Source organism: Nanorana parkeri, unplaced genomic scaffold, assembly GCF_000935625.1.
Source record: "Nanorana parkeri isolate BGI_ZX_2015 unplaced genomic scaffold, ASM93562v1 scaffold265, whole genome shotgun sequence".
NCBI lineage: Eukaryota > Metazoa > Chordata > Amphibia > Anura > Dicroglossidae > Nanorana > Nanorana parkeri.
Window position 1 is genome coordinate 1163648 of NW_017306533.1, and position 21302 is coordinate 1184949.

Below are 21302 nucleotides of genomic sequence, written 5' to 3' on the forward strand. Positions count from 1 at the left end.
TGGTTTTGTTTCCCATGGTTTTTTCACCAAGTCGCGTGTGGTCTACCTGTATCAAACCGTATAACAAGCATAAGAGTCTGATAATATGCAAACCTTCTCAGTCTCGCACCTATACCTATAATGCACAAGTTAACTTGAAAATGAAATTAAAAACTGAAAGTAAAAGTGAAAAAGGGTTGATCAAATGTCGTGAATCTCAAGATCAGGTTCAATCACAAAGGAGTTTGCAGAAAGAGTTCACCTCATCTTTGATTCAGTAGGGGGATTTAGGAGGAACAATCAGATACTATTATTTAGGTCATCTTCCACCTCCCCCTATTGATTATGTTGGATCCCATTTTCTTCTATATCCAGATAACTTGGCATATCTATCTGCTTGTCAAGTAAAAAAAAAAAACAGACAATGCTAAATAAAATAAAAATTAAAATAAACATAGAGAATAAAAGAAAAACAAGCCTATTTAGCATATTGAAGACATTGCTAAACATTTTTTCACACTGGCAGCTTAAGACTCACTAACCTTTGCAGCCTCCTCTCGCAGGACCCATCCCGTTGTCTCCCCATTTCCTCCTCGCGGCCTCTCCTCCACATCCCCCATCCAGACATTTTAAAAGGTTGAAGAGCAAAATATACATACGTGTTGGCATAGATTAGAGACTGATTAAAGGGACATCTCCTTCGTGTCCAGCCCATCTCCCTTGATATCCCTGTCAGTTATTCCGTAATGGTAAATTTTCCTAAAGAACCCTGGAGTACCCCTTCCAGATACCAGGTGGTGTATCTAAAGGGGCGAACTAGTTCCAACAGTTCCGTATCTTGCATTTGAAGCATGTACAATTTAAATGTATCAATTACAAACTGAAATTATTATGGATAATTCTTTCTATGGGTAGAAGGGTATGGGATATGGACATTTCTAACACACTGACTTGTGTATAGGATGGAACAGTCCAGTGTACTCCCATCGTGTGCCCAGCTGTGTCTTGCTCTAGACCAGAAAAAAAACCTGGCCACTGCTGTGCCACGTGCCCAGGTAAGCCATCTGTTTCAGTGGTTAATTAAAGTATGCCATGTGGTCAGTTTTACTTATTTTTTTTCTCATTCTTTATGTACTCCTTCCATGTTTACATGTTGGTGACACTGCTCAGACTGCGTTTACTATGACAATACTTTCTTGGATGGACAGCAGTTCACCAACCCAGATAACAAGTGCCAGGAATGTGGATGCCAGGAGGGGCAAGTGAAATGTGCCGACAGAGGGTGCCCAGGTCCACAGTGTTCATATCCATTGCCGGGAACCTGCTGTAACAACAACTGTAATGGTGAGTATTGTGTATATTGGTGCCGGCAGGTCAATGATCATTGGGGACTATATGATAACATGCAATTGTCCATCATTTTAGATGTGTTTAAAAATGGACCATTTCAAATTGTTTCATAAGTGCCCTGACCTGAATTGTCTTTCAATGGACCAGCCAAATACAACAGTTTTACATTTTAATTAATTAATTGTGTCCAGTGCAGAAATCTGAATATTTGCTATAGAGGAGGGATAGGCAACTTTTTCAGCCTAATGTGGCCAAATGTTCTTTTGAGAAATTGAGAGCGCCAGATATATAAAACAAAATGTCTATGCCACACTCTCAATCATGAAAAGAAATATTTAGAAAGTAAATTGTGGTGCTATTTTCTACTTTATAGCACCACAGTTTACTTACTAAATATTCCTTCGTCATTGGTCTTAGAATAGCATAATACCACCAGGATTGGTGTCAGTGCAGCAAAATACCCCAGGATTGGTGTGAGTGCAGCTCAATACCCCCAGCTTTGGTGTGAGTGCAGCACAATACCCCCGGCATTAGTGTGAGTGCAGCACAATACCACAGGGAAGTGTCATTAGCTGATACAAAGAAACACAGTGAAGAGCTTGTTGTGTTTGGGAAGCAGCTGACAGAAATGTAGTATATAACATTCATAAATAAGTTTTATTTTTTTTCCAGTGCCATTGATTCAATAATGAGAAAATAGCTACAGAAATAGTTGACAGAGAAGGGGATTACAATGGAATATACTATAGTGTAATAGAATAAAATGAGTAGACATGTCACTCTGCAGATTGTTATGTGTTTTTTTTTTTTAATCTTGTACAGGTTGTAATTATGCTGGAAAGGAATATCCTAATGGTGCAGATTTCCCCCATCCCACCGACAAGTGCAGACAATGTCACTGCATTGTGAGTACTAACGTAAGGTGCCTAAAGATATTGAATGGTATTGGGTGTTGTTAGGACCACCAAAAGACCTTTCATACAAAACATCTTTTCATAAGCATGCACATTTGAATTGGCTGGAGGAGGGGCACACAACAAAGATCCCCAACGCTGGCCTAACTAAGACGTTTTGGCCAGAAGTAGGATATCTGTCATGGTAAAAGGAGATAATATAAATGTGATTGCTTTCTGCTTCAACTGTAAACGGCTGGATCAAGTAAAATACATCCTGTAGGTACATTTTGACCCATCTTTCTGTAATGCAAGCTACTCTGTAATATTTTCTTAGTAATTATTTATCAGGTTAACGTTCAAAACTCTGTTTGTTCTTTAATGTGAGCTTACCATTAACCTCTCTTTTCAGTTCTCTGGGTATTTTCTTTAAGTTTACAGATGTAAAGTCACCATAGGCATGCACAGCCTATTGTATTAGGGGTGCACACAAAAGTACATATGTGTGTGTGTATGTGTGATGAATGTAAGTGGCAAATGCTGCTGCACTCTGTATCGCTGAACTGGTCACAGAGAGATCTTTGTGATCTCCCCATCGCTTCAGTAACTAAAAGCATGGTGCCTGCTGTTGCGGTTTGGTTTTGCTCTTGGGGTGATTAGAGTGTGCCCAGGCACACCCCCTACGCACACCTATGAAAGTGTCATATTCAGTTTTTCTTTCGTTTTTCTACACTCAATTTCTGTAGCTTGATGTGTTACCTCTCTTTTATGAAATTAAATGATTACTGAAATGATTTATGAAATGATTACTCATAAATGACAAAATTGTGTCTGTCTGCAGAATGGTAATGTGCAGTGCCTAACAAAGCGATGCCCTCCGCTTGCCTGCAGTGAGCCATACTCTGTGCCAGGAGACTGCTGCCCTCAGTGCCCAGGTAATATAATTCATGGATCAGGCTGAGATTTCATGCACAATGTAACATACATTTTAGTTATTGTTCAGTGATAGCTAAAGCAGTGGAAGTTCACCGGCAAGATGGCGTTTATGTTAAAACGAATAACTATATGTCCTTTTTTTGTTTCCCCAGTACCACCAGCAGATTGTCCATATTCTGGAATCACATACAGACACATGCAGCGTTTCTATGATCCATCAGACAAATGCAGAGACTGTATCTGTAATAACGGCACTGTAACTTGTCAACGCAAGCCTTGTGCTCCGACCCCTTGCACACATCCTCTTCAGGGAGACTGCTGCCGTTCATGTGATGGTAACATTGCATCTTTTATAATAGTAACATGTACTCAATGATTTATATGCCTAGAGATCTTTTAATAGATCAGGTTTTATTCCCTGCTTAGAACACACACTTGAAAGTTTGGCCACAGTGTGTACTTGCAGTGGAAAGGGCTGTGGTCTGGGCATGGCTATATTTCACATATGGAAGTCTACCCTTTCCATAGAATATCTTGCAGAAGGCCCAGTGGACAGTTGAGAATCAATTGCCTGAAGCAAATTCAACATAATGAAAGTATAGATGAGTGAACCAGTTTGGCAAACACATCAGGAAGTCCACAGGCCCCAAACATAGCACTAAGCCCTACTGAAGTTTATGGGATCTGAATCGTGCTAATTTTTTCCCCTTTTTCATGGATAATTTGCTGTTGTTAAAAAAGAAGCATGGGTAGCTGGGCATTGCAATGAACTAAGGCAAAAATATATTTTTTTAAATACCTTTCAACAGCGAGAGGGTCTTTTCATGTGGCTTAAAGAGCAACACTGAAAATACACAAGCACTTTAAATAAAATGGGGGATGCCTTAACCCTTTCACTGCTGGAGCTGTTTTTGCATCTTTAGTCCTGAAGATTACTTAAATGCAATTTATGTATTTCCTAAAAGCAGAGACCATGTAGAATAAAAATCACTTCCCGTGTAAAGCCAACAGTCGACTTTTCCCATGTAAGCCATCATATGCCATACAGTAGTGGCAGGGAAAGGGTTAAAAAACAGTAAAATTGGAGTGGGATTCACCCTTAATATTCAAATCTCGCTGAACCACAAACATCACGTTCAACTGGAACCTGAATTGAATAGTGGCTCTAAGAGTTTGAAAATGTTCATCAGGTGTTGATGGAGGCCCATGCTATTGTGTCAAAATACTGTGCAGTCATCATTGTGATACTGCAAATAATGATGGAATAATCAACCTTTTAGAGATCCTAGAATCACTTTCTTCCTGGACCTGCTTACTGAACACGACAGTGATGATTCACTGTCCAGTGATAAAGCTGGGTGTGGAGAGGTGACATAAAAATTTGAACCTTAAAAATAAAATGCTTAATCAGGAAATACATGTTTCACTTTTCTATAGCTTATGTGCGGTGTGGAATAAATGTGGAATATGTGTTAATCACCCAGATTGGCTACGTAGAAATACAAGTACTTGGACAGTAAAATATATGGATTTAACTGTATATTAGCTGTTTGCCCAGAGTTTACCCTTAAAGTATAACTAAAGATAAAATGTTGAGGGTTTAGAACCCCTATAAGGTTTTTATTACTGTCTTTGTCCCTGTCACGCTCCCTAAATGCCCTGACCACCAATGTCACCAGAAATAAAAGTGAGGGGAAATTCAAAACTTTAGGTGGCTCTCAGGAATAGAGAGGAAATCCTCTAATGCAGACATTTGTTTCAATGACAATAGTCTAAAAATGGCAATAGTCTAAAAGGAAATATCTCTTACTTTGGAAAAATATCCTTTCACTTCCTGTTAAGTCTATAGGACAGGAAGTGAAGGAAAATCTCACTACTTAGACATGGATGACAAAGTAAAAACTGACGGTGGTTTTCACCCTCCCCTACTCTATGCAAAATAATAAACGTTTTGGCTTTAGATATACTTTAATAAAGCAGTTAATCAATTTAGTTAGTTAGTTCCCTGCTTCTGGTATTCTAGACCATACAGTATTAGTAAAACAAATTTGAAATGTAAGATGTTAAAACATCTGCACACTGACAATACTGGTAAGTATGTTTTTGTTAACCACAAATACCTCACGTATCATGTCATATACCAAGGCTGTCTGGGAATTAAATAACATCATAGATTGACACACATGAACTTTCTTTAGGATGCCTTCTGTCGGGAAAAGAACTAGCGAATGGTGAGCAGTTTACCCAGCCTTTAGATCCATGCTCAATGTGTGTTTGCTGGGAGGGAAGCATCAACTGTCAACCCAAAACTTGCCCTGTCCTCAATTGTCCATATCCAGCTTCTGGACAGTGCTGCAAAGAATGCAAAGGTGAATAATATTACTTATGCTGTAAAGCCTGCTTAGACTTTGCTGTAAATTTTCATCTGGATTTCATCTTTTTCTTCTACAAATACCATATTTCCATTCCACTCCTGTCTTTTATCTGCCTTTCTTATCCACAAATGTCTCTAATATACCTTTAATTATTGCACCCTTAAGCTGGCTATACACATGGCTATTTGATCAAACAGTCAAACTTTATATTCTGTTTTCTGTGAAAACTGCAAAGCAAAGACACAAAATGGTGATTTCGATGTATTGTAAGTAGATGGGATCAAAATGACCACGATTGTATGTAAAGGACAATCCGATCGCAGTTTTCCTTCAACCTTCCTTCTAATATACTTTATTGAAGCTATCGTTCCAACTGTATAGACAGAAATGTTTGCACTTATTAAAATAAAATATCAAATTGAAATTTTGTGAATCAAGAGGCACATTCGATCGATAGAACTCTTTCAACAATCAGCCCGAATTCTGGTGGTCATTTGAACTCATGAGTGATTGCTTAGATTGTGGTGATCACGTACATATCATATCATATTATATTTGTGGTTCCCAGGGGTTCTAATGGGGTTGGAAGTTGTTTGGCCAGCCTAAGGTTTCCCATACATTATAAATTTGAGAACATTGGATAGTAAGAGAACAACCTGGGCTTGCCTTAATTTCAGACCGCACTATAATGTTTGTCTCCGATTCTGATAGTGTTCATATGTTCCACAAGTGTAGTTAAATGTTTTTTCTATTTCTGTGAAGAACATCAGTCTCCAAATGGTCACAGAGATTTCCAGCAGACATTGTCTGTCTAGAACCATGAAATCCATAGAAGGGGATTCTATCAGTTTAAACATGAGTTTCCTGAATTAGAGATACTCAGATATAGTCAAGCTACATATTATTAGCAACAGGGCTCAGGCAATATAACTACAATGCCATTCATAAGGTTTTGGAAATAAGATCTTGACCTAGACAAGGTTTACTACAGCTCACTTACCGCTCAGAAATTTGTCATAGAAGTAGGCCACAAACTATTATTGATGTGGTACTTTTCACATTTGTGATTGCTTCTTTTATTCCTCAAGCATCATCTAACTATTTTAGAGGATATGAGCACATAGGCATGATGTTCAAAGTATGATGAACTTGTTGAAAGGGTCAGAGATTTCGGAACAACATTTATGCCCCTTTAACTCAGTTGCTCAAATATGTGAAGTTTATTGAATGACAAAATCTAATGACATTCTAAAGCTCCTCAGAAATTAATTTCCTACATTGAATTTGTGACTAAGTTAGAACATTTCTTGAAATCTTCTAGCAAGCATACTACAAATCAATCAATCTGATTCGATTTCACTGATACAGGTTTCTGCTGGCAATATAGCCTGATGTGTGAAAAAAGGATTCACCCCACTCGATCTGGGCTCTTTTACTCTTTTCTCTCTCTGTTCCCCTTTTCCATATCTTCTCTTATTTCTCTTTGTCTCTTGGTTCTGTTCTTCATACAGGAAGAAGCTTTACTTTTATCCCTTTCTTCATTGTTTACTCATAGTTTATGTTGACCATTATGACCTTTGATTTTATACACAATTTAGTCTTACTGTTTACATTTTTAGGCTTTTGAATTGTCTTGGAAGAAAAATCCATCACTACTGTTCTTTTATAAAAAACCTGTAATAACATGACTGAAACAGTAAATACTGTAGGTAATAATTAGTGACAAATACAATGAGTGTATTCTGTTTTTTCCACAGACTGCCAGTACTTAGGCGAAGTCTACCTCAATGGCCAGGAATTTTCATCTCCCCAGGACTCCTGTAGTCGATGTGTCTGTGCCGATGGCTTTGTCACCTGTAGTAAGAAGCCTTGTTATAAACCTGGCTGTTCTCACCCTAGTACTCCTGCAGGAAAATGCTGCCCTGTGTGTGATGGTAAGTAATAAGGCCAGAAACCACACCACCCTGACTCGGGTACATTTATGCAAGGCGTAATGAATACCAGTGCAACAATGACATGTTTCCTTGTATTTGTTAACCTCCACTAGAAAAATGACAGCTAGAATCTGATTGAAATATATCTGTCTTTGTCATTCAACAGTTTTAGTTTCTTCAATTTTGTTTTTATGAGAACAAATCTCTGTGTCGTACCTATCATATTCTGTGGATAACTATGTCTCATGGCCATCACTGAATCCAAATCAGAACATTCCACTGAGCATTAGAAGATGTAGGGAGATAAGTAACTATCTGTAATAAAGCTTTAGCGTAAATCCTGTATTTATAATGAGCTGTTGAGAAGGGCATAGCAGGACAACAGATATGTGATTCAAATATTAAATATGTCTTATTGCAGTCATGTCTTTTTTCCATTTTATTACTGTAATAAGAGCTGATCTGCAAAAAAGTAAACTTTAACTATTAATTGTGATATCTGGTTTCCCTGCTATCTCCTTACCTAAATCAGATGCCAAATCAAATGTATTCCCACTTCAAATATGCAGGATTAGAACTGACAGTCAAATCACTTGTAAATGAATGAGATCTGTCAGAATTCCTTGTAGTGTTGAAAGGATTAGGATAACAGATAACATTACTGTACACTGTATTTGATATTAAAAAGTACATTTCCATTTCAATATACAGACATTTTACTTTTGTAAAGCTGTTAAAACAATCAAATATTGTATCTTTGCAATATGGCAACCTGCAGGCATTTTGTACACTATTGGTGTGCAGAATGACTCCAGAAATCTAATTTCTTTTCCCAGATAGAAGTCACATTGCAAGCACCCCATGCAACATGTATTTCATTGGGATATTTGTGCCCTATACACTGCAGTATCAATCTAAATGTCTGTCTTTACTGTTACAGTGCATTAGATATTGCCTGCCTTAGGTATAAATTGTACATATGTGCAAAAGCCCACAGCTTATAAATAAATATTTGCTTTATTTGTCTAAACAGCTAGACTTTATATTACTTCTGTTTGCTATGTGCTGTCCTTTAACTACATGTTGTCAAGCAACAGGACAGAGAAAATGTTTTTGAGACATAATAAAAAATCAACCTTTGTCTTTTTACTAATTCTGACCAAAAAAAGCATCCATTTAGTTGGGTCAGCTGAACTTTTTATATCATGTGTTGTCATGTTACCTTTCTCAGGATGCTCTTATAATGGAGTGGATATGATAAATGGTCGATCTGTCCCTGATCTTTCCAACCCATCCTGTTCTGAGTGTACTTGCAGGGTAAGTATAATCTGTCATATCATTATATTTATGAATGTGAGAAGTCCTAAAACAACCCTGTCAGTAATCCATGGAATTAATGTAAGGCCAGCCTGCCCTGTGCTGCAGATTTTCAGCTGCCTCTGGTTTCCAACACTTCTGGGTGTGTTGAATACCTGGTCCACCCCGGTGCACTCTGGGTCCTCCCACGGCCCCCTATTTCCTGTTTTGATTTAAGAGCTGGTGGGAGAAACCACAGCATGCAGCAGGGGACCAGGTATTAACTACACCTTATATAAAAATAAATAAATAAGAGATAAATACTAGGAGGTATAAAGTGCAAGCACCTGTGGCAGGTCCCCTTCATATCTGCTACAGCCGAATACCAACCGTTGGAACAGGCAGAGCTATAACACTTACTTGTAGTGACAGACCTTGCCCACCTTACTCCCTATTTGCCAGTGAGGTACCTCATCATAGTGAGTAGCCAATAGCAATGTGGGAGGAGGGGGGGAACTCCAACATTAGCTTGAAGTGTTGGAGCTTTCCTAGCATTTGGCTGTGTCAGATGCAGCTCTCTTTATGTTTAAAGTGGCAGAGTTACTTTACATTCACATACCTAGTGATTAGTTTATCATGTCTCCTTACTAAGAATAACATATTCATAATTTCTTTAGTCTGGATCTGTGCAATGTGTCCGCAAGCTGTGTCCTCCAATGAACTGTCCTCATCCTGTGACTGGGCCTTGTGATTGTCCTTTGTGCCAAGGTGATTATTGATTAAATGTGTCTGAAAAAAGGATTAGTATAGTTTTTAAAGATAAGGGAAACCATATAGAAAATGTCTTCCCCACCAGAAAAACAATATTAACTTTCCCCAGCATTATGCTGTGGATACTTTAAAAAAACATCCTCTAGTAGCTGACACTAGGCATGGCTGGTTGCTCTCAATCTCTGCTGCTACTGATAGTTTTGTTCCCAACTGATGTTAGCCACTGCAGCCTGAAGGTGTTTATCTGTTTAACACTGTAACTGTCAGATTCAATTTCAATATTTAAGAATATTAATAAGTATGTAGCACAGTAGGGCATTCTTATGAATAAGAGCTTCTCAAGCCAGCCAGTGCAACATGGGTAACATGTACCTCTGAGGACTGTTTGGATGTTATCTTTTTTGATCAGAGATGTCCATTGGAGTATTGTACCTAGTATGAAGTGACGGATAGCTAATAGGCTTAGATTAGTGATTCAGTCTTTCTGTTTCTAGGTTGTCATTTTCAGGGCCGAAATTACCTTGATGGAGAGGCTTTCACTTCTTCACAAAGTGAATGTGAGCAGTGCCGCTGCATGGTAAGTGAAGGAAGCTATAACACCCATGGTACCAAAGAAATACTGTGATATCTTCAATAATTTTGTAATGGTAAACTAGTTGCATGTCTTTTTCTGATTCTCAGCGAGGGCATGTCACCTGTGTCCCTCAGGCCTGTGAAAAAGTAAACTGTCCTCACCCCGGAGAGGATCAATGCATGTGTCCAGTGTGTGATGGATGTAACTATAATGGCCAAGACTGTCTCAATGGAGAAAGCTTTCCAGACCCTGAGGATGAATGTAGCCGCTGTACTTGTAGGGTAAGGCAATCACTGGAAGCAGTAAGGGATCTTAAAGGGGTTCTAAACGAAACTGTTCGGGCGGCCGCAAAGCATCTTGGGGCGGGCGCATGCGCAGTTCGGATTCTCGGCCGGGAGACGAGCAGAGACGCAAGGTAAGTGTATGGACGCGTGCACCTGCATGCAGACACCGCTGGATCGGAGAGACAGAGCAGTCAGCGCTGGATCGGAGAGCCGCCACACCGCTGGAGGGACAGATGAAAACATGAGGAAAGAAGAAGAAGATCGGAATAATAGACATCATTGAGGTAAGTGCTGACATTAACATGGGGGGGAGGGAAAATTTTTTTGACTTTAATGTCACTTTAACTGTTTCGCAAGTCATTATTGATGTCAATGATGAAAACTTTGATAAATAAAACCACATGCACTGATAGGTGTTGCTTATGAGAAAAGTGATATTTATAACAAATTATACGTAAAAGCTATTTAAGTATACTTACAGTATTTGTAAAATGTTAGCATCCCTCTGCTATGCCCTATTGAATTTTTTTTTTCTGTTTTACAGAACGGAGAAGTGAGTTGTGTGTCACTTCCATGTCCAGCTGTTTCATGTCTACACCCAGTGACACCACCAGGAGCTTGTTGCCCACGCTGCACTGGTATATGCAAGCACAATGGACGCACCTATCAGAATGGTGACAACTTCCAGTTACCCGGGGATGTGTGCACTCAGTGTTCCTGCAGGGTGAGTCCAACTTTATAAATGCAGTGCCAGACTGGCCATTTAGTCTACCAGAAGATGCTCTGATGGGCCTTATTGGGCCTTTTTATATATGTGCCGAAAGATAATTGTCTTGAAAGGTGCAAAAATAATTGCAGCCACATCTGTACAGCTTTATTATTTTAGAAATAATAACAAGCAGGCAATCAAACATTATGCACAACAGACACATTTCATGTGTTTAGAGACACTTATAACTGTCAGCTCTTTGGAGCCCCATAACATAACCTTTAAAGGTTTCCTGCCTTTCCCTTCTCCATCTGAAAGGTAATTCCTCCAGAAATACAGAATACAAATAGCTTACCAAATTGTTTAGAGGTTCCCCAAATATTAATGCATTCATTCATTCCAAATGTAATTGCCAAATTCTGTTGGTGGATGCATAAATCACAATGTAGCCAAGCAGCGCTGGGGGCTCAATAGCAGTTATATGGTCTGCTATGGATATAGTTATATACTTATCCTTTCCATCAAAAAATAATGTGAGCACTTTCATCTGTGAGTATGTTTTTATTATAGTAAAGATACAATCACAAACCAGCCATCACATATCTAGGTCACCAAAAACCGTTACTCACGTATACTCACACTTTTTTCAAGGTATCTGGAAGTTACACCCTTAGCTATCTGAACTAACATTAGTAGCACAGAGTGTACAGAACCCATATTATTTCTAAAGTTTATGAGTAACATTAGTGGTAATTTCAATCTAGTGCTTGCAAATAAGCAATGAAGTCATATATCTGATGGACATAAACATAAAAGCAATAGCCTCAATTTTGGTAGCTACATAGTATATTTGTCTATATAGCTTCACTCTAGTACAGATGTGGAGGAAAAAGGGCAGAGCAATATGGGACAGATGAGATCTGTAAAGCTGTTATATTTAGAGAACTACGGGTGCTCCATAAAGGTGTTATTTTTAATAACATGGGCTGTGTCCAGATCCAAGCAGTCTCCCAGCTATAGTTCCATCATATTTCTCCCTATCCGGTTTCTAACACAGAAACATTTGCAAATTTTTGTATACATTTGGTTTTGTTTAAAATGTTATATTTTTTCTCCCTAACAGAATGAGATGGTAAACTGTCAGCGGGTTCCATGTGCTCAAGACTGCAGTCACCCTGTGTCTTCCCCATTATCTCCTTGCTGCCCTGTATGTGACCGCTGTCTCTATGAAGGCAAAGAATATGCTAATCGCCAGACTTTTAATGCATTATCTGACTCATGCCGGAGATGTGTGTGCCTAGATGGCAGCGTGACATGCACACATGTTGTGTGCCCTCAGATCTTCTGTGCCAACCCAGTTAGTAAGCCTGGCCAGTGTTGCAGGGAGTGCCCAGGTATGATATTGCTGCACTGGGATTAAAATATGTCATAGGCTGTGTGCAAGGGTGCAAAGAAGATAGTCGAATATTGCACAAGATGGATATTGTGTCCAAATTATGGGTGTGGAGTAAGCTGTAGATAGGCCATAACTACTTAATTTATATTCCACAATCACTAAACCCATATAAAGACCTTCAGGAGAAAACTGTTTGGGCCTTCTGAAAATGCCAGTTACCTGTCTGTCATGCTGATCCTTTGGTTTCAGTACTTTCTGGTTCACATACTTTCTAGGTCACTAAACAAGCATGCAGATAAGAATTTCTGAGTTCATTTACTGCATACTTCCATGTTCCTACTTGATCTATTGAAGCAATAGCATCAGTACAACAGCCAGGCAATTGACATTTAAAAAAAAAAAAAAAGGTCAGCATATGATAGCTTCCCTTCTCTTCTTTTAGTCGTGGTTTCTCAAGTCAGATCTGTTTCTTGTCATATCATCATATATCAATATCAATATTGACTCATATTGTAGGTTAATATTCATTTATTGAACAAAGGTTTTGAAATTTTTATTTAATACAGATCACTTTTTTGCCATTAGAAGGTATTCTGAATAATTATTTTAAACACATAGGCTCAGCAACAATATATCACTGGATCTAATTTGAAAATTGTCAGCACATGTACAAATGAAAGAATCTAAAATTGCTTAATGTGGTGTTGTCAGCAACAAAATAGAGGAACTATTAGATTGATGCCTTTTGCAATCAAGATGCTTCACAAAGTGTTACTTGGTCTTCATACTTTAAGGTTACCATTAGTCACCATTTCCTGGGGACAGTTCCCATTTCGAGATGTCTGTCCCCGGGAAACAATGGTCCCTGGTGGCAGCCCCAGGAGCAGTGAATTGCAGTCATATACAGCCAGTTTTGTACATGCTGTAATGGCTGCCTCTAGGACTCGCCTTGCTACTTACTTACTACTGACCCCTGAACCCTGTGTAACTTACTACTAACCCCGGAACCCTGCGTTAGTACTAAACCCTGCTTGACTTACTACTTAGCTCTAAATTCTACGTTACTTGCTACTGTCCCCTACTCATAACCCCTGTACTTCATGTGTTACCTACTAATGACCCCTGTACTCCAAGCGTTACCTATTGATAACCCCTGTACTCCATGCCTTACCTACTCATGACCCCTGTACTCCATGTGTTTCTTGCTACTGACCTCTTTATTCCATGTGTTACCTACTCCTGACCCCTGCACACTGCACGCTGAATTTTTTCACTCCTTATAGTGCCCAGAGCACTTTGTCTTTACATCTTCAATGTCTGCTTCTTCTGCCAGAAGTCTGTGACCAATTGTTTCAGGGCATGCTTAAAAGGGGGCATCATTTTGTGGGTGTGGCTACGAATGGGGGTGTCATTTTAGGGGTGTGGTTACAAGAGGGCGTGGTTAGTAGGGTGTCCCCGGATTTCATTTTGAAAACTTGCAACCTTACCATACATACCAGCTGAACCCTTACAATTTATGCAAACCAGCCCTCCCACCCGTTGCTTCTGTGCCTACTCTTCCTCAATGTCACTAATCCCCTTTCTTAAAACTACTGTGGGACTTGATGGGTTGTTGAAGCTGTCAGTGGCATTGATGTACCTTCTACAGCTGCCAGAGCTTTCATGGAAGTACAGAATACAGTTTTGACCACAGATTTTAGAACAGAAGAGGGGGCAGATGTAAGAGCTTGAAAAGGGGCATTCCAACATACCTTTAGAATGGGCCCAAACCATTTCAAAAACCTAAACTATTTTACACACACCTCAGTAACCCAAACTACTAAGAAATGTTGTGCTATACTTACCTATAATCTACAGTGGTAGTGGTTAATGTAAGTGCTGACTAAAGGCGAGAACTGTGTTTGGGTAGAGCTACTGAGTGACTGTCTCTGCCTGAACATCACCCATCAAGTGAACAGCTCTTGAGGATCTGTTTAGGTACCTTAAGGTGGGGAGAGCCTATGTGCCTTTAGTAAACCAACCCCTGTATCACTACTGGACTGCATGTGAAAAACATACGTTTAGTGGAGATTTAACAACTGAACTCTTTGGAAACCACAGCAGACCTTGTTTATTTAATGATGGCAGTCTCAGAATTAGGCACTCTCAGGCCTAGAGTACCCAGATCCTTAATCCCCACTGAAAGGAAGTTACCCTTGGTGTCAAATAATCTAGCTCTCCAGGCTTAGAAAAGATGATTTCTCATTCAGACAGCGTGCCATATCTTTAACTTACATTTTCAGAAAAGGTTTATTAAGACAGACCGTGAATGGAAAAACACAAGTATTGGGATGTCGACTGTCCCACAGTTTTCCATGCCAAACACTGACTTTAGAGGTCAGCTGCATTGAAATACTATAAACAAAAGACTGCTTTATAGGGAGCTCTGTTTAGAAATGTTATTTCCCTGATACTATCAAGATTGTATTATATCAGCACAGCTCAAATTTGCCTGTTCACATATTTAGATTTCTTTCTGGGTAAAGAGGAATTATAAACCGCTCTCCTAATAGATTATCCCCAGTATAAATGCAATGTATTGCCTTGCTTATTGTGATGCTATAATCGCATTATTATTTGCTACATGCTGCAAGCCCTTTAAGAAACTTACTGTATACTTTTTTCATCTGCCTCTATGTGTCAGTTTGCTGGTACCAAGGGAAAGAATACAGCGAAGGTGCACGCTGGGTGCCTCCCACAGATCCATGTCTGCAGTGTACATGTAAAGTAAGTATCAGTGCACAAATAGAACTTCTGGATTTTTGTCATTTATAGACTAATATGTGGCATTAGTTCTGTTTTTGGAATGATGGAAAACCTAAACTTGCATGACAAACATGGTGCATTTCAATGTAACATTTTCACATTCCCCAGAGTCAGACAGTGCTGCTCACAGTATATGTTGGACCATTTCATATGCTGACATGTGTCATTTTGTGTTTCCTTACAGTCAGGTCGTGTACAATGTGAGCCTCCCACATGTCCTTCTCTGCCATGTACACAGCAAGTCACAGATCCTGGAGCATGCTGTCCTCGCTGTAGAGGTAAGTCTCAACTTAAGCCATTCCTTGCTTAATAGCTGCAAGTGCCATAAGACCAAAGAAATGAAATGAAAGTCTAGGATTTAATCAGTATTATATTTAGTAGATTCCATGGATAATTCATACCCTCTTTAAATAATTTGAGAGGATTTAAAAACAAAAGAAAACAATTTTCATATGCAGAAATGTTCTGGACTACAAGTGAAACAATCCTAACACACAAAACACATTCAATTATAGTTTACAATGTTGTTGTTTGTGCACAATTTGAATTTGGTACACTTCACCCACTCTGGGTCCATACATAGAACTTAATTGCTATCAGAGTAGAGTTACAGTTTGCCATACTCTTCTAGTCTTTGGATCTAGGTGTACAGATGCACAGTGGGCAAACAGTCTCTTTTGATGTATCTGCCCCCAGACTTGGTAAGTGGCTATAATGCCTTGTCTTACATTACTATGTGGTACTAAGGCTAGCATGTTGTTTGGGTGGAAGATGGACTTCACAAGACGGTTGACAAACGAGGCAATGTAGAATAAATCTGGCCCTGTTTAGTTGATGATTGCTTTCACATTAACAGACATTAACCTTAAATGCACACCTCAGAACCTATACTGTTGGGACAATAGAAAAGGTCATTCGGCAGTGTACCCAGGTTTATGATAATAGTATATGAAGCAATAATGTTACCAAATACAAATCCCTTTCTTTCATCTCCAAAAATACATAGACATGGACATCTAGTCCCTAAAAGCATGAATGAGCTGTAAGTCTAGGTACTGTATTTATAATTGCAAAGTCAGTGCAAAACTATTGGGAGTCATCTGACGTATCCAAACCAATATATCAAAGTTTGTCTGACAGTAGTGTTCTATTGGTGTCTTCTATGGTAATGTATTGTATAATAGCCCATATGTATCCAGACATAATGATATGGCAGATATGATCACTTCAGCTTTATGGGAGCCTCACACCTGCCAACTTTAGGGGTTCATTGTTGGATAAATTACTATTTAAAAGATTTACCAGAGCATCCTCTTACTTCAGTCATTACCATGCAGTCAGCATCTATTTATACACACCTATCACTTTTTTCTATGAAGTCTACGAATGTTTCCTAAGCAGGGGCATAACTACAAATCATGAGACCCCATAGCAAAAAGTGATGGGGTGCCACCCATAACAACCTCTCTCTAAGATGTGACTCCAATGACACTAAGATCCCAAAGACTCCTCTTGTGCATCTTACATCAGCTTTCCTACACTGTAGACTTTACAGAGGATTAGGGTTGTCATCAACTGCAACCACTCCAACCCTTAATGACAGTACCGTGTTATCTTCACATGTTCTATGTTTCATTTGCCTCAACAACACTTAATGGGGCCCCCTTCCACTGTTCCTATGTATTGTTAAAACGAGTATGTTACATTATTTTTATGCTTAGAGAGATGGTCATGCTGCGTTGTTTGTTCTGCAGGTTGTGTTTACAATGGCCGAGAATACAAAGACCACAGTAACTGGATCTCAAGTGTGGACCGTTGCATGGCATGCATGTGTGTGGATGGCATCACTACATGCTCCAAATTACAATGCATCACTTCTTGCAGCAGTCAGATAACATTGCCTGGAGAGTGCTGTCCTCTATGTGCAGGTATATATATATGTTATCACCTTCTCTGAGTGTTGCTTATGTAGCATCTTAGTGTCATTTCCTGTCTGAACTTTGTAATCTGTATCTGAATCTTGTACTAGTGAGCTATATTTCTGTTTTTTTCTGTCACTGTCTCTGGGTTTCTGGTGGTCCATATGTTCTACCTCCCCTTTCCTCTGTATTTGTACTCCATCTGTGGATCATTATTATTATTCATATGAACCTGTAGTATAACTTGACCTATTTCTTTTTAGACTGTGTAGTCAATAAAAAGGTGTATGTTCCTGGGGACAGTTTCCATCCCTCTGATGACCCATGTGAGATCTGCACATGTGAGGTGAGAAATCGATATACTTGTATGCAACAGCTGAATTTTAGAAAGCTACAAAAAGGTTCCTATAGTTATGAGTACACTATAACAATCAAAATTTCACTCTCTGTATAGCGTTTACCAGATGGCCGGCAATACAGACGTTGCAACAGAAAGCAGTGCCCCAGCCTCTTGGATTGTCCCAAAAATCAAATGTTGCCACCTGCTTTTGGCCAGTGCTGTGCCAGCTGTGCCCGTAAGTTTCAAAGTCTAATCACCTGATGTTGTTGAAAGTATAAAGCCATGACTTACCAGTGTCTCTGATTTACTCTGATTTAGAGGCTCTAAGCAACTGCACAAACTTATTGGTGGGAAGTGAGATACAAGCCATCAATGACCCCTGTTACACCTGTCAATGCAAGGTACAAAAACTAAACTCTATAGCCTGATTATCATAGTAGCCTGTGTATGTTTTTTTTGCCTCACTTTTGTATTTCATGGTTTTTCCTTAGGACTTAACATGGGTGTGTGAATATAGACCCTGCCCTATTCTCAGCTGCCCTCGTTCAGAACAGATTACACCGCCTGGTTCATGTTGCCCAATATGCACTGGTGAGACTTATTTCCGTGGTATTAAAACAGGGAAGGTATGCATGTTCTCCAAAAGGAAGATGAGAATCCTAAATTCTTCTGAGTCTCTTGAAAGTTTGACCCACAAGACCTAAACATTTGCATTACTACCTTCAAAAAATGTTCTACTAGACAACTACACTATCTTAGAATTTCATGGTGACTTGATTAGTTACTGTTTTTATTCTTATACATTTAGGGCTCTATTCACTAAGCTGCCGTAGGCAGCCGTGTGAATGGCCGACCTGAAGTGAAGTGAGTCGAGCACTGTTCGGCTATTTACTTCAGGCTGGTACGGCTGATTCCAGCCGTACATCGGCTGAAATCAGCCGTACATCGGCTTGCTTCGTGTGGCTTCGGGTCAGCCGAACATGCTCAGCATGTTTGGCCGACCCGAAGTGCAGAAGGAGTTCGACTCAGCCGATCCACTCACTGCTGTTCGGGCTATTCTTAAAGATCCCGAACAGCAGTGAGTGAATAGCCGAATGCCGTTCTGCTCGGTCCCTCATAGGGACCGAGCAGAACAGAAAAAGAGTGAAAAAAGTAAAAAAAAGTAAATAGAAAACGATTGTACGGAGCTAGCAGTAACAGCTAGCTCCGCCCAATAGTTTCCTACTGTCCGGCGGCTCTGCTGCTGTCAAAAAAAAAAGAAGAAAAAAAAACTCTCCCGGCCGCCAAGGAGAGAAAAACACTGCTGTGTCTTTTTTTTTTCTTTATTCTGACAAGAGCAATCTCCGAATAGAAGAAAAAAAAAAAAGAAATTTTCCCATTGAAAAGCATTGGGACATTACTATTGGCTATTTCAATTTGCAATAGCCAATAGTAAACTAGCATTGTATCCGCCCTCTGCTGATGGACCTGATGGGGAACTGCAGCAGAGGGCGGGTACAATGCTAGTTTACTTTTGGCTATTGCAAATTGAAATAACCAATAGTAATGTCCCAATGCTTTTCAATATGAACATTTTTTTTTTTCTATTCTGATATCGCTTGTGTCAGAATAAAGAAAAAAGAGACACAGCGGGGTTTCTCTCCTTGGCGGCCGTTAGCAGGAGACTCCCGGGGCGCCAGGGAGAGTTAGCTGTTTGGAGATCAGTGTCCCTGGTTAGCAGGTAACCAGGGACGCTGATCTCTCTGAAAGTGGCCGGAGCCACCCGTGATGTTACGGCTGGCTCTGCCCAGCTGTCAGAAGCAGGCTGTCGGCCGGCCAATGGCCGGCTGCTCGGCCAGGTTCGGCTTTCAGCATATGCATAGGCTCGGCTGAGCCGCTCGGCCATGATCGTGAGCTGTACGGGCTATTGTGAATAGCCCGTACAGCACCCCTTCGGTTCTACTGAACCGAAGGGGTCCTGGGGCCAAAGCTAGCCGAAGGATCGTCCGAAGCTATGGCCAGATCCTTCGGCAGCTGCGTGAATAGACCCTTTGTATGGATACCCAGATTCTGCCACGTATATGGTTACTTACTATGGTAATTCAGTGTTGTCATTCATAAGTAAACATTAATGCCATGTACACTAGCCAATGGAGTACCTACTTAATGTTTTTCAAACAACTTAGTGTAATTTGGCACTAACTAACTTAACTTAGTCTCATCCATATAGAATGTTTGGTTGAGCTTGAAGGACGAAGGGTTGCAGATGGCGAGACATGGGCAGACAGACAAGATCCATGCATTACCTGTACCTGCACAGTGAGTAGTGTTTATGTTTACACTTTTATAATATATATATTTTTATATATACCCCTACCCTGCCCCGGACTTGACTCCGCCAGGTCAGTGGTGTGACATAGAGTACAGAGATTAGTAACAACGCGGAGTCTAGAGGCCAGCGGTGTGATGCACAGTACTAAGGTCAGCAGTACAGAGGTCAGTAATGTAACTCGGAGTGCAGAAGTCAGCAGTGTAAAGCTGCCCATACACCTTACAACCATCGCACGACTTTCGTTGTGCAATGGTTGTAAGGTAATTACAATTTTGTATGATCTGCCCATCTTGGACAGGCAGATCGTACTTGTGATCATTGCAAGTCCTCCCCGTCGAGGGGAGGGCTTGCTGATGATTGTAATGCTGAGCGGGCAGTGTGCGCTTGTGCACACTGGCCCATGTGGCTTTCGTCTTCTGAGCATGCCACCAACCCGCCGAAAATCTTACAATTTTTGGCAGGTTTTCCAAAGTGCTTGGAAGACGAATGTCGTGCGACCGTACAGTAGATGCGGACACACGCTGCCCATACACCTGCCGATTATCGTACTTTGCAGGATCATCCGCGATTATCGTACGATAATCGTCAGCTGCATGGGCACCTTTACCCAAAAAAAACAGGGACTTACAGTGCACAGTTGATCTGATTCAGGTGCTCTCTTCCTCTCCTGGTGGGGGTGTTGGGGGGAGGGTCATCAATGCTGCCTCCATGTAACAAGGTGAAGCCTCCAGCAGCGTAGTTCTTTCAGGTCCCACACTGCAGAAATGTACAGAGGTCAGCAGGATGACGCACAGAGTTCAGTAATGTAACGCACAGTCCAGAGGTCAGCGGTAAGGAGGTCAGTAATGTAACGCACAGTGCAGAGGTCAGCGGTACAGAGGTCAGTAATGTAAAGCACAGTACAGAGGTCAGCGGTACAGAGGTCAGTAATAAAGCACAGTACAGAGGTCAGCAAATAACGCACAGTTCAAAAGTCAGCAGTGTAAGGCAGAAATAATGCACGGTACAGAAGTCGGCAATAGCGCACAGTGGAGAAGTCAGTGGTGTAAGGCAGAAATAACGCACAGCGCAGCGGTCAGCAAGAACGCACAGCGCAGCGGTGAGCAAGAACGCACAGCGCAGCAGGCAGCAAGAATGCACAGCGCAGCGGTCAGCAAGAACGCACAGTGCAGCGGTCAGCAAGAACGCGCAGCGGTCAGCAAGAGCGCACAGCACAGCGGTCAGCAGGAACACAAGGCGCATCGGTCAGCAAGAACGCACAGCGCAGAGGTCAGCAGTTTAAGACAGAAATAACAGGGACTTACAGTGCACATGGCTGGTGTGTCCTTTTCTTCTCCTGGTGTGTGTGTGTGTGTGTACATCGATCTGTCCGACATCACTCCTGTCCGACGTGAAGCCTCCCTTCAGGTCCCGCACTGTCCTGCCATCCA

The 21302-nt window shown here is 40.6% G+C and overlaps 1 protein-coding gene across 1 annotated transcript in view; it reads left to right on the forward strand.

Moving 5' to 3' along the window:
* The window catches only part of KCP (kielin/chordin-like protein), a 95831-nt gene that overhangs the window by 66613 nt on the left and 7916 nt on the right, over positions 1-21302 (forward strand). Inside the window, exons 29-49 of the mRNA XM_018557072.1 lie at positions 941-1034; positions 1150-1323; positions 2152-2234; positions 3064-3157; positions 3311-3493; positions 5357-5527; positions 7291-7467; positions 8699-8784; positions 9441-9531; positions 10029-10111; positions 10216-10389; positions 10937-11116; positions 12225-12495; positions 15181-15263; positions 15487-15580; positions 17057-17230; positions 17485-17567; positions 17676-17796; positions 17880-17962; positions 18053-18152; positions 19771-19859. Coding sequence (XP_018412574.1) covers positions 941-1034; positions 1150-1323; positions 2152-2234; positions 3064-3157; positions 3311-3493; positions 5357-5527; positions 7291-7467; positions 8699-8784; positions 9441-9531; positions 10029-10111; positions 10216-10389; positions 10937-11116; positions 12225-12495; positions 15181-15263; positions 15487-15580; positions 17057-17230; positions 17485-17567; positions 17676-17796; positions 17880-17962; positions 18053-18152; positions 19771-19859 — 2688 coding nt within the window. The remainder of the gene's footprint in view (positions 1-940; positions 1035-1149; positions 1324-2151; positions 2235-3063; positions 3158-3310; positions 3494-5356; positions 5528-7290; positions 7468-8698; positions 8785-9440; positions 9532-10028; positions 10112-10215; positions 10390-10936; positions 11117-12224; positions 12496-15180; positions 15264-15486; positions 15581-17056; positions 17231-17484; positions 17568-17675; positions 17797-17879; positions 17963-18052; positions 18153-19770; positions 19860-21302) is intronic.